Source organism: Ptychodera flava, chromosome 15 (genome assembly GCF_041260155.1).
Source record: "Ptychodera flava strain L36383 chromosome 15, AS_Pfla_20210202, whole genome shotgun sequence".
Lineage (NCBI taxonomy): Eukaryota > Metazoa > Hemichordata > Enteropneusta > Ptychoderidae > Ptychodera > Ptychodera flava.
Window position 1 is genome coordinate 26,393,482 of NC_091942.1, and position 14,724 is coordinate 26,408,205.

Here is a 14,724-nt window from a genome sequence, read left to right on the forward strand (position 1 = left end):
GCATTTTATAAAACAGAGCGGCCTTATCATAACAGTTTTATCGAGTTGCACGATCCGTTATGTATACTCGCTGAGGCCGAGAGTAGGGCTTCAAATTGTTTCTATGTATAACTGTACCGTTTTACGACAGGCATGCAAAACTCACCGTCATCCTGGGCTGTAGGCCTAAATGTCGCAAAAAAAACGTCTTTAAGATTTTACGGTATCATTATCGATGGTTTTCAGCAGTATCGAGTGTCTGTCAAACTTTTCAGAGTCATTTTAATGACTTTAAGCTTTCAAAGGGCGATGAGACCCAGCGATCGCTTAGGCAAAACTTTTCAATCAGAAAATATGCATTCATTTCCGCGAGTGGTGTTTACCATTCATGTTGTCTGCAATTTCTATAATCGAGAAAAAAGTTACGATACTTGTCCTTTTAATTAAAAGTATAACTTCATCTGTTTCTTCATGAATACAACAGAGGCCACATTTAAGCATATTTATTTTTTTAAAAATGTTGAAAGTAATCCATACCAAGGATTTTCTCCCTTCTGTTTAAACAAGACGTAGTAATCAATGGTTGCATAAAAAAATTATTCATACACTTATGACTGTTTCCAAGGTACTAAGTTATTCACTGACTCTTCTACCACTCGTGTTGGCTAATTTCAGTGATTTTCAGTTCGCCAACCATTTTCAAATCACAATATCACATGCCCTGGTGTAAAATCACAATATCACATGCCCTGGTGTAGTTTACATTTGTACACAGCAATGTAGAGAACACCATTCCCCATAGGAAGTCATGAGAGACATTTCTCTCGCTTTCATCAGCCACATGTAGCCGGTGCATGAGCCTGTATTCCCAGGCCCCTGGGTGTCTGACATCATGTTATAGTCCGAGATTTGGGATTTGACATGGCCAAAAAAATGTCAAATTCTCTTGTTAGTCCCATAGTCCCCCCTCCCCCGTGGTGGAAAACATTGATAAATGTGTGCGCATGACAATGAGGAAGATGAGGGCTGTGATCTTTTTCAGATTCCAGATCATGTAGATAAATGATTCATGATCATTCACCTACACTATTCTGCAATCTATGTGAACAATAATCCTTTTGAGTGAATACTTACTGACTCTATTGATAAAAGGACATGAAAAATTAAATATTACAACATTCAAAAGCATAGTATTGGTGGAGAAGTTGACTTTTAATGGTCGTTAACAACTGCATTTATTGAGGACCGGCAGTTTTTTGTAAGGACCTGAAGCTTTGGCTTGGTGCAGGCCCTTAAGACCTGAAGCTATTTTCTCTTAATTTCGCACACTGTATACAATGCAAGATCCGAGGTACATGAATATTCCACATTGATTAAGGGTCATTAGCATATAATTTTAATACCGAAACAATGCTCATTAATGTAATCTGCATATTTGAATATCATTATACTCGCATCTTGCACTAATAGAAAATTGGAATTCAAAGTGGCCACCACTTTAAAAGTTAATTCTATCAAAATATTCACAGATTTTTACCAAAATTGGCTATCATTCTGAGTGTCAATTCTGTGAGAAAATAATAAAACTTCTTTTTAAAAATGTGATTGACACCCTTACTTTCACCAAAATACTCTACAAAAGATACAGAATTTTAAAAATGATTGTAAACTTTTGAGAAATAACTTATTTGTTAAGAATTTAATTGCTGTGGACACAAACAGATAATGACAATGGAGGCAGTTTTTAAATCTAAATTCAGTTACAAGCATGGGTATATTTGCCATGGTATGTAGCTTTTAAATGGGAAATTCAAAAGGTATTTCTCATACGTAGTACGCAACTTAAATTCCTTTTTAGTAAGTAAACACTTCCAAACCATGATGATAATGGCTGATGCTACAAGAGACATTTTAAATATGGCTTTGCGAGTACCAATGGTTCTTAAATCTCTTCTCTAATGATATCGTTTTAGAATGACTAGTCACATGACATGTTTACAATTGCAGGCATCAAACTGACATCTGAAATAGCCAGCCATTATTGTCAAGTCACATAGTTGACTGAAGAAACACAAAAGCGCATAAATATGAAAGTCAAAAACATCAAAAAAATTCTAATCCTGATGAATGGTGTTTTTTATATGCAGAATAAATTGATTCTAGCCTTGCTCTATTTATATAGCATTTTAATATTTGTCACTCGCTATTAAGTTGACGTTTTTCATATGTTCCTCAGATGATGAAAACTTTGAAGTGTTTAATTCAAAAAGTGCAGCGGTTACTAAGGTCGCTGTTCTGAACAGGTCACATTAGATTAAACAAATAACAGCAGTAGATTATGCAACGAGGAAATTTCATTGCTTTTAATACTCTCTCTCTCGCATATGCAGTATTCATTGTCGCAGAAGTAAAAACTGACATATTAAATCAGAGGTGACCTCTACAAGAAACAGAAAATCAAAGTTTTACTGCATAGGAATCAAAACTGAACAAAATACAGACAAACTGGAGTGTTCTCAGAAGGTTTCTTATCATAAAAACTCAAACCAGAAGAAACTTCTCTGGGTCGATCTTCTAAACACATTAATTCTTGTCTGTTTTCTGTGATAGCATTTTTTCTGTACTTTAATATTCTAAATATAGATGTAGTGCCAAATATATCAAAATCGAATTCAAAAAAACCGGTGCGCATCATCCCTTAAAGGGACAATAGCGTTGATTTTTGGTGACTTTTGCAGAAATTTTTGTTTTTATGTAACTATTTATTCATCTCCCAAAAGTATGGTGAATTCTACTGTATCAGTATACTGGTACAGTAAGCCTTGACAACACAATACATTAGCTTCAATATGAATATCATTGTTGGAATTAAGTGAATGCTAGTCTGGACTAGAATTCAGTCTTCATCAAATACACTTGACATTAAACACATTGTATTACATGATGTGTTGGAAAGTTGCACACTTAGCATTTTGGTTTGATTTTAGGAGTTGATGAAGAAACTGTACACGTCAAAGACGACAAAAACACTGCAAAATACAGATCAGAAGTTGGTAGTGCTAAGGGAGCTTCTATGTTTTTTATGCATCAAATAAAATGTATGGGAAGGACTATATATTGACCTACACATATACAAAATACATTTTAAGGCAGTATGTACCTCAAAATTGAAAGACTCAAACATTTGCTCAAACTTTCTACACAGAAACTTTCAGCCATTCTCTTTCAAAGTCAAGAATACAAATAAGGGTCACCGTGCAAATTTTGGAACTAGAGAAACGAATTACCATAAATTTACTGATATATGAAATTCAAAATGGCCGCCATCCCTATGTTACATTGTCCTAAACTCTATAGATTTTCACAAAAATGAGATGATGAAAACTTTATTTACTTGAAGAGATTCAAATAAGCCCAAAAAAGCAGTATAAAGTCATAAAAGTATTGTCTGAGAGGTGTGATTTCTACTTTGTAAAACAAGTGTGTGATAAACAAAACTTTGAGTCAATTGATAGTGAATGAAAAAGTCCATCATGAAATTTGTGTAATTGTGCCATTGGATAACGTAATACAAAAATTAAGACAATCTGAGATGACACACTTTTAGTGGTAAAATCTTGTCACCTCAACCCTAACTCTGTCTACTGATTGCATATGTTTTTCATCTGCCATGAGTTCTGTGGAGAAAACCAGTCCAGGACCTTATACTCATTGAAATAAAAAGAAAGAATAAGCCTACAACAGCACATGCTGGACTGCCTGAGTTGAACGACTGAAGTATGCAAAATTGCATGCGTGTTAAACATTGTTAGAAAGAGTGCATCAAATCTAGGCCAGCTAACTTCATATGAGGTGAACGACCCGGATATCACAAAATTAATGTTGCAACAAGGAATATCATTTGGAAGTAAAGGAAATTACACCAAAATAAAGGCATATGCCATGCAAGTGTCAGTTTTTATGATTGACGGCCCCTGGCAGAATACCAACATTTACTAACATCACTAAGCAAACATCTGTTCTGTAATAAACTTTCTGAAATATTATTGGATTGATAATTCACGTGAGGAAAGCTATCAAAACACATGCTGTTATGTATAAAGGGAAGATTTTATACACGATATTTCAGTGGAAGCAATTAATGTTGTCATTTCTGGATTAAATCGTTGCATAAAAACCTGGGCACATGGAGTCTAATTTGACACAAAAATTGAGACAGCACCGACAATATTGTCTAGCTCAGCACCATATTTTTTTTCCATCACAGTAATCAGTTGTTCATCAAACGGCTGAAAACACGCTCAATTCGACGCGTGACAAAGTCAATGAACGACTCACAGAGTTGGATGGGTCGTGACTTAACAACATGGGCAAAAAATGCTGCGAGAGGCAAAAGCCTGAATCAAAGCATACGTCAGCGAAGCATAGACACAGTAACAGCTAGAGAATAGTCCAGGCCTTCATCAAAGGCCAGACATGATCACAGAGAAGAGACCAACTTCAAGCAATTACTTCCTCTTGTCAAGCAGAAATACACAGATAAGGAAAATCATCCGGGTGTGAAAATTCATCAAGATCACAATTTATTCCTTTATGATCCATTCCGGGCTTCGGTAAGACCTAGGAACTTTCCGCTGTTGGGAAGGAGAATGATGATGTCATTCCACTTTGCAAGGATGCATATCAAGAGGCACGTCAAAGGCCATCTGGTTATATCCTTAATTATATCAATTATCATGAAAGTCGAGGTTGGCTGTCACATGTTTGGTTTTGACATGAACGAAGTAGTGACCCATTCTTATCAAGATATTAAATTCTGGATTCGCAGGTAATTACTGCGACTTGACAGCAAAATGAACGAGATGAAATGGGCGGCACAGAATGGACATCATGAAATGGACAGAAATGTTATGGATGCTGCTAAAGTTATACACAACCAACTGAATTTTATAATCAGGTGTTGGGGAAGGGAAGAAAGGAAAAAACATGCATACAGACATGCAGAGACACACAGGTAGACAAAGTGTGATATACATGCAGATACTGCAACATAAGCAGACACACATAGGCACTCACTCTCTCAGATGGTTGGTGCACGTGCAAATCATGCGATTACAGATAAATGTATCTATAGTTTACAAAGAGGCAGTACCAGTAAATAAAAATATTTATTTACATGTAATGTACTTGTATGTACAGACGTATATGTCATCTATAGATATACATGTAATAATGTACCAGTGTGTATGTTCAGGTGCATGCAATACACATGAATGGATCTGAAGCATTGGGAATTAAACTACGTATTCATATATCAGTTTCCGTTTGACGCCAACTTTTCATATTTTTCTACAGACGATTGTCCGATGAGGACAAGTGCACCTCTCCATGGTAGGTGCGTGCCAAACGGCTGTCCACTGCCTACTCTATCAATGAATTGTCTGGAGACTGACATGACAGCAATGGTACCTGACTCATCAGGAATAGGATCCTGACAGAGCTTGTCATCATGACAACAATAAAATGAAGCTAACAGATATGAAACAGGATAGCAAATATAGTTTATCATTTCAAAATTACATGGATGTAGTTTTACTTAACAATCATCACAATGACACGACTGACTTATTAACGGATTACCACACACACCACTTCACCACTTTTCACATCTGGAAATCACTCAGTCTTTGAAAAAAAAATAAATGAAAATATGTGATGATTTTTCCCCCGGCATCTCAACAATGGAGACTATACAAAATGGAATGTGTACACAAGTGCTGGGCATGTACATGTATGTACATGCGTGACATCTGCTTCTATTCAGATAAGCCAGCTGCTAAGTGAATCACTCACGCAATGTTCATCATAATATGTACAGAGTGGCGGATCGGAAAAAAACTGAAATTTATCGTTATCTCTGGCGGGGCTGAAATACGGGTGTCACTGCCCTACATTGTGAAACGTGACGCAGGTCTCCATTAAGTCATCACATAATAAGGTTTATGGTTGGATCCATTTAAGTCCACGCTATGCACAGAGAGCTGATCTAAAAAACTTAAATTTACTGTTGTCAAGGGTAGAGCGAAATACCGATGTCGCTGCTTTACATTGTAAAACGTGACGGAGGTCTGTATTATGTCATCATGTAATGAGACTTACAGTTGTTCCAGATCAGCCTATGCACAGAGAAGTCATATTTCTTCAGTCAGTTCAACATCTCTCTCTCTCTCTCTCTCTCTCTCTCTCTCTCTCTCTCTCTCTCTCTCCTGTCAGTTTTCTTATTGTGTCTGTCTGTATGAATCAGTCACTGCATGCACTGTCTTTCAGCCACGATATCTCTCTTCAGTCTTTCTGCCACTATCTCTCTTCATCTTACACATTACACAGGTTATGGATATAAATAATATCTCTCCTACATCTTGGACAGGACACAAAACTGTGAAATGTAACCTTTTCAGTCTTATCAAAATAGACTATGTGAGGAAACAGTTGCTTTAGGACCACTTGTTTTTAATTTATAAATACGCTCCTCGAAAGTGAAAGACTTATACTTTTCCTCAAACTTTTCTCAATGAAACTTTAAACTATTAGGTCACCGTGCAAAGTTTGGTACTAGAGAAACAAATTTCCTAAAATTTACCAAGGTTTAAAATTCAAAATGGCCGCCATTCCTGTGTTAACTCTATGAGGAAAAACATAATTTTTGATTTTCTAAAAACTTGGACGGTGACATTTTTGCTTACTCCAAGAGCTTTAAAATGAGCCCCAAAATGAGGTAGGTAATGAAAGAGAAGTAAAAATTTGAGAGTCTGAATATCTGTCCCCGAGGCACATTCTACCTTAAATCACGGAACCAGATGTTCGGAATTATAAACTTCCGCACAGAGACACAGTTTCTCCTTTTTTTCTGACTGTAGTCTCAAAAACCACAGCAATCTTCCTTTGGCGTTTCAAACAGTCTTGATAAGACTATTGTCATGTACAATAGATGTTTAGCTCGATCACTTAGCTTGCCTGAAGTGCCCTGTACAGACAAAATTACGACTTCAAAAACCTCCCCGACAGAGTGTCCTAAATGAGCACAAAGGAGGAGGCTGAATTTGCCAAGAGCTGTTGATGTTTTTCCGCTAGTTGCAATTGGTAAATTAGTTGCAGTTGCTAAAAACCTTTCAATCATTTGTAGCAGAACACTCATCGGATTGCACAGATTACCAGACATCGCTTTCAGAAAACAATAAATGTAGTCCATAATTGCTGTGTATCATAAATCCTGTCCCTTTCATGGATTCGAAATTTTGTTTTTCATCTTGATCATTGAAACTTAACAATACTCCTTCCTGTGACCTCAGACTCTTCCCCAGGCACTAAATCAGACACTGGGCATCCTTTTCACACCTTCTCAATCACTGAAATATTTGGTTTCTGTCACACCCTGTACCGCCAGCTGCATTTACAATGCTAGGATAACACTCTTGTGAATGAAATTGACAAAAGCCGATGTTTTCTCTAGAGGGCACGATTGCGCAAATCCCTCTGGCTGTTTGAATTACCTCCCTCTTAAAATAAGCACAAATGCCACCATGTCCCCTCTACTGTATGGAGATCTTGAGATGTTAATATACAAACAGTACTGATAGTGGCACATCTCCCACCATGATAACATTTACTGCCAATGATGTAACATCACACACTTAACTGTCTAGCCACAGTCAAGTAACAGAACTGACTTGCAATAAGCAGAAAGGTGTGCAGTAGCTGAAAGACTATCAACTGAAGTTGGCCTCCCAGTTACAAAACTGAATTTACTGTATGGTATATGAATGAAGTATGTGTAATTTGTGTACACTTCAAAATATTAAGACATTTACTAAATGGAAAAGAGCAAGAATGTGGAAACTGTCTTTTATTTGACATTTGATCCACATTACAGCCTTAATATGCAAATATCTTAGAAAAACAATTTGCATAACTTAAATTTGCATACTAATTTATCACAGTCCCCTAGATCAGAAATATGTGGGATAAACTTTTTGCTGTTTACGCACATACACATTCTCTCCTCCGAAATGACATTCCATCGGAATTCTTCGCAACACTAATCAGACTACACTTGACCTTCGGCATCATGATTCATGCAAAATTTCATCACAGCTATTCAGTCGCATGCCACAGTCTCACCGGATAGTACATGACTTGATTGCCCTGGGGAAGTATGTAAAGTGAGTAGAAGGGATGTCACCTCTCACCAGAGGACTGACAGGTGGGCAAATATCACAACAGGTATGATTTGAAAAACTTGTAAAATATGTTACAAATTACCAAAGTCACCTGCCACTCCCAGGATGCAACTTTCTCACATGACAGTTCATGTTACTGCTATCTTAATACCAGTATTGTCGAAACATTTACCAAGTGGATTGAAACATTGGATTTGTATCATGGCTATTTATTACAGATAGTGCTTTCTGATTTAATACAAGACTACAAGTTTGGAATCTCTGAAAACTTCTTTAAAGGCCAGGGACTTGATCCCCGGGATCAAGTTTGTTTTAGTCTATAAGTGGATTATGGAGTGTCATAGCTTTTTGTTTTCCATTGAAATTGTAATCTAATAAGTAGATTTCCCTGCTAGACAATCTGATGCCCGCACAGGCCTTTAAACACAGAATCATGACAATTATATAATTATACACTTTTCTTGAGTCTAACTATAAGCAATCACTTGTGGCTTAGTTGTAAATCAAATCAGCTTACAGGGTACACTGGCAATCAACCAGCTCACTCTGAGCTAAATGTAAATATTAATAGATTAAAAAATCAAGAAATTTTGGAACAAATTAGATTTTTACCACATATAAATGACAGCCACTTACCATCATGCATTGTCTACAATATAAGTCAGGGACAGTCCTAAGCCAGGTTCTGAAGGACATTATACTTTTGTGAGTGATACAAGTACAAATAAATATTTGTCTTAAATTTTACCAAGAATTTCCTGAGTAACAAGTACAACAATGACACAAATGCTCCTTTGACAGTACCAAAGTTTTGATGAACATCATAAAAGTGACGTCAGGCCACTTTGCTGTACCAATAATAGCAATCACATAAAATTTGCTTGAAATGCTGCCTGGAGAAATGTTGCACACATGATTTTGCAACAACTCTACCATCACAACCAACCACGTAGGACAGGCAAGGCCTGCACTCAAAAGCATTATACTCAGACTTGCTAGAGCCATTCCATTGATCGAGTCACAATCCTAGGATTCTTTCTACACTATACGGCGGCATTTTTCATATGTCATGTTTGCACGACTATCAAAAACATGTCATGATAAACACAAGAAGCCGCTCAGCAGCTGTGAAGAGGCGAGGTAATCTGCGCAGTGATGAACTGAAAAATAGTGTTTTTTTCCCTCTTTATACAAATGTACATGCTTTATTGAATTTAATCACCACATCTTTCATTGTGTGGGTGTGTACTTTTTGATATTGTCTATTTCGAAAATAAGTTGCCGTGAAAGAAATGAGGGTTGTAGAAAAAAGGCAACGTGGTATTTTATGGTTTCTATCTATTGGTATGAATAGTATTGGAGTGAGTACTAAAGTATGGCTACTGTTTTCACGCAGGCCTATTTTGAATCACAGTTGGTATGCTCCACAGAAGCTAATTTGCTAATTGGTATGATTAAATCTTCCGCACATAATGGCTTCTAGATGTAATTCACATCACCATCGGAAAACGTTTATAGCAATTACAGATGCCAATAAAAAGGCTACATCCCAATCAGGGATTCCATCTGATCATTACAGCATGGGGATATATAAATCTGGTGTTGTATTTCAAGCTTACAAGAGTCGGGTCAACATTTGAGGTCATCCAGTATGCACACACTGCCTGAAGCATTTTTATGAAATTTATCATTAAAACTGTTTTTGCTCATCTAATGAGTTCATTTTGGATCAAAGTGGATGGAAATTGTCCTTTTTAGATTGGAGGACTTAATGGTAAAATGTGCAAAAACATTTTATGGCCCTAGAAATTTTGAATGGAACCAACAGATACTCTTGATGCATTTAGTGTTTCCAAGACGGTGGAGATGGTACGATCGATTAGTAAGCATGTAGCACAGGCAGATCAGATTTCATGAAAAAAGTCAAAGCTTTCCATCCAGCTGTGACAATTAATCAAATCTGCCGTCTGCAAACACATTATCAAAAACAACATTGTTGAAAATGGCTCTTGATATTGCCTCATTTTCTAATCACCACTGTGTGCAGTGAAGAATGACAAAAACTGGCCATTTGTCATCAATGATAATGTGATGGAAATGATAAAAATAACATGCCGGTATCTGACCACGAACTGTGACAGTTAACTCTGATAAAAGAGTAATTTGGGAAAGTCTTGTACAATATGCACCAACATTATTAACCCTTTGAGTGCTGTTATTTTTCCCACCAAAATTTTAGTGCAACATTTTACCAACTTTTATGAATATTTCCGAAATTATTTTGATAATTTTGGACCAAATGGATATCACATTTCATTGGCTACACTTTCTTATCATAATTTTGGCAAAAATCTGAAAAAAACTGACTCGGGTATATTATACAGACAAAAAAAATTGACTTTCGCGCTCAAAGGGTTAACATATTAGTGAAGAACCAATAATGTCATTTCGAATCAAACCAATTCATTTGAATTCTACTGCAACTGAAACACTGGCAAATGAGACTAAAAGCCTACATTTGGCATTCTTCCCCACAATAATGAAACACATTTATCGTCCAGCTTTCTTTCCTGAACACTCCATATCATATGGACTGCGAAATTTTGCCACAACAAATAAATCAACTTTTATGTTTACTCCACATCCTTGTTTAAACTTCATCATCAAGAATAAAGATTAGATGTGAGAGATAGCAGATGAAAAGCAGAAACCTCATATCACTGATGTCGTAAAATTTGTTTTTTAGAAGTCTCCTGGCTCTCCTCAACCACACAGCAACTTGTCTAGACTGTCAATACGAATGTAACAAGAGAGAGATAGGCTTTGTCTATCATGTCAGCAATCTTGTTCAGTCTGCAGAGAGCGATTATGTGTTTCCATATAGCTACTATGGAAAAGCGAAAAAAAAAAACGAACAAAAAAATGGACTGGATTCAAGATTAGATACGTGTTGATGTATATCAACGGAAAATAACCAAATCAACAGTATTAAATTAAAGATCATGATATGCTACAAACAATTTTCTCTTAACTGATCTATTTCACTTGTATCTGTGTTCAACCACTGATGCAATCACTCTCCTGTTAATATTATTTCTATGCAAAGTAAATGAAAACTATTCTCAGTCACAGAAAACATTGCGTGGTGAAAAGGAATGTGTAATATGAACCAGGAGTTCACCTTGAGATCTGCCGAGAATGATATACTGCCTACAGCAAAGAGACTTGGGCATCTACACTTATAGGTACAATCACATTTAAGATAATTTAAAGTCAGAATCGAAAAAAATGCTCAAAGCCACTGACCATTCCAAGAACTTGACCAGAATCACCCACTAGGGGGAATGTATCGCCTCCGTTCTTGAGTTGACCAATCTGTAGAGACACAAGGTGAATACTTGAGAGTACTGGTGACATTTGACTAAAGTAATAGCATTGGGATCCACACAACTGATCCATTTACTGAACCCTTTCATTGCTGCATAATGGTTAAGTCTTATTTGTGTGACAGTGTGCCTAAATACAACAAACTGCAGCACAATGATAATATTACATTTTTATTAAAATTGCACAGATTTCATATCATTTTTCTGTCTTTCTGTATTTTGTTTCCTTTTGTTTTTCAACTTTACAGATGTTCACTGAAAACATTGTGTGAAAAAGCTGAGCTTCATGGTTTCTGATAATTTTTCATACAATATCCTATGCAAGTCCATGTGTTATGGCCAACAGAAGAGAGCAATGGATGTCAAACTGATTTCAGCACTTTCTTTTCTGGAAAAAAAAATCATCACCGAACATAAACCTAAGAGTAAAGTTAAAGTTTAATTCATGTAGGAAGTGCTGTCAAATGAACTAAGTCATTGATGTTCCGGATAAAGTGAAATATTATACAGTCATTACCAAACAATAAACACCGATGAGGTTTGTTTTCCTGCTGTGTATATGAAGTATAATTACATAAATTAATTATTAAATGACGACATCTTGCTCATTTAGATAGCTTGATTGCATACTATATAAAGCAAGAGATTCATTTGACATGGAAATAGGTGACAGCGAGATTAAAGGGAACTCAAATTTTATGAATGACACAAGGTGACAAGGAATTCATACCTTTTCAAGATGGGTAGAATTCTTCTCGAGACCATCGACCTGGAATAACTTCTTAGCCACACCAATGCATGGAATGTCTGTTACAACACCAAGATGGCATGCTAAACCAAACTCTGCCATACAGAAGGGAAGAAATAAGTACTCTTAATACCCAGGCGTGGACGTACACTCTACAAATGAATATTCTTTTGTTTTCAGGACATTCATAAAAACAAAAGTTATGAGATATGATTTACAGAGGGCGCTATAACTATGATGCTCATGAGCCTACCTGCACAATGTAACACAGCTGATAAACATGTACCTTAAAGATGTACAATAAAATCATTTGCTCATGTTGTGTACACTCACATGTTTTTGTAATATTTCCATTACTTCTTTGTTGACTGATAGACCTTACAATATTTTTGTCAACAGATGGAAAGGAAGGGGGGATGATGAAAGGATTTTCTGAGGAAACATTTGTTCCTTTAAAGAATTTACAGTCTGTAGACTTGTGAAAACTAGTTATTTTGTTCAAGAAAACACTGCATTGACCTGCAATAAATCATCACAAAATATATACTCATGTTTCATTCAACATGGAAGACATTATTCAATAACAACATCATAACTTTCAATATGAAATTAATGCTGCCTGCTTTTGTATAATTAAATGCACAAAGTACCCAAGCCTAGTATTAGTTAGAAATTTTGATCTCTATAGTATGTTATTTTGTCTGCAAAAAGAGTTGCATGAAAATCTTCCATATTTTCCCCACCATCCATAGATAAAATGCAACAATGAAATTCCCTAGGGAAGAGATGGCAATGACTCTACCAAACCACTCAAACTGCTTTGCTCTGACCTTATTTACGGTATGCTGTGCAAATTACTCTGCCTTGTTCTCACACATCCATAAAACTACAAACTGAAGTCATTTCTGGTCTGCCATTTTTCATGATGGTCAAATTTACTGCACATTGATACCACTTTTTTCCAGATTTTGATCACTTCTGGCCAAACCAGAAATTAAGGGTACAATCAAAATATATCCATGTGAATGATGATAAAATTGGACAGGATGACAGTGATTGAGATTATGTCTTTCCATGATGAGTACAAAACTGTGGTGATACGGTCTGAGTGACGATGTGCCTCAATGGGTGCAAAACAAACACTAAGATATAATGTGCCCAGATGGACACTCACAACAAAAGTTTGAATACAATATGCACAGATGGGGTCATCTACAACAACGACATGCCATAGACAGTAGGCTTCTCTACCGTCTGTGGGCAAGCATATGATCTCCTAGATGGGACCCTACCATAAAGACTGACATGCAATAGAGATGGCTGCTTTAGAGGGGCAGGTCATGTATCAGCTTTATCTAAAAGTAAATTGACCAATTTGATAAATATTTCAATAGAAAACAAAGGGCTAACACCATTTAAACACCAAATGTCAACTTTGAGTAATGCAAGAACCAGTGATTGACAACTGCCCCTTTAAATAAGAACGGAGATACAGTGTACTAAAATACAATTAGGTGCCAATGATAAAGACTACGGCTGTTGCAAGCTAAACGTGCCAAAGTGGGTTTTTGGTCCAATTCCCTATTTGATATTCTATTTGAAATGTAAATGAAGGTTTATTTTTTAGGGATTCCTATGATTTTTTACTGGAGATAATTTAAATGCCAATGTGTAATTAATTTTTTTCCTGTACAGGTTCAAAGGTCACAAAAATGGGTTTTTCAGTTGTAACAGCTGTAGAGGTTTTCCCATGACTTTTTGTTAAGGTCACCTACTTGAGGAATATGGAACAATTTTTTTTTCTGTGTCCATTGTGTTAGACAGTTCAAGGTGTTCATTAAAAAAAAATCTGGGTCTGTTGAATTCATTGTGTGTGTGCAACAAATTACCCAAGTGCAATGTTGTATGTAATGTGTAACAAAAAACAAAAAAAAACCATGTTTGAAAATCTGTGAGATCTCATTTGCTTTGTGACCATGGTGAGTGAACATCAACCAAGAACAATGGTGAGCAGTCATGTTTTTTAGAATTTTATAAATACTCCTTGATCCTGAGCTATTCTCATGTTCATTTTAGGGCAAATGTAATCCAATCTATTTTTCCGAAACATGGTGTCAAATTGAAAAATGTTATCTGAAAATCCAAGAAAGAACACTGAGATAAGAATAGAAATTGGTTTGACTTCGGAGTGATGTCAAGAGTTGCTGTTTGTAATATATAAATTATTTACATACATAGACCTGAGTTACAAAAGGGAAACCAAATTCCGAAACAAAAATGTGTCCCGTCCGAAGAGCTCTTCGGACGGGACACATGTTGGAATACCAGCTGGTTCTCCATGATACAATCCCTGTAAATATATCATCACAATTAG

General features: G+C 36.2%; 1 protein-coding gene across 4 annotated transcripts in view; it reads right to left on the minus strand.

Annotated features, from left to right (window-relative positions):
* LOC139151699 (endonuclease V-like) overlaps positions 1 to 14,724 on the minus strand; it is a 69,505-nt gene that overhangs the window by 47,746 nt on the left and 7,035 nt on the right. For all 4 annotated transcript variants that reach the window (XM_070724653.1, XM_070724654.1, XM_070724655.1 and 1 more), the window contains exons 5-6: positions 12,333 to 12,445; positions 11,523 to 11,591 (exon numbers count right to left, since the gene is read on the minus strand). In XM_070724653.1, the coding sequence (XP_070580754.1) occupies positions 11,523 to 11,591; positions 12,333 to 12,445 (182 nt within the window). The remainder of the gene's footprint in view (positions 1 to 11,522; positions 11,592 to 12,332; positions 12,446 to 14,724) is intronic.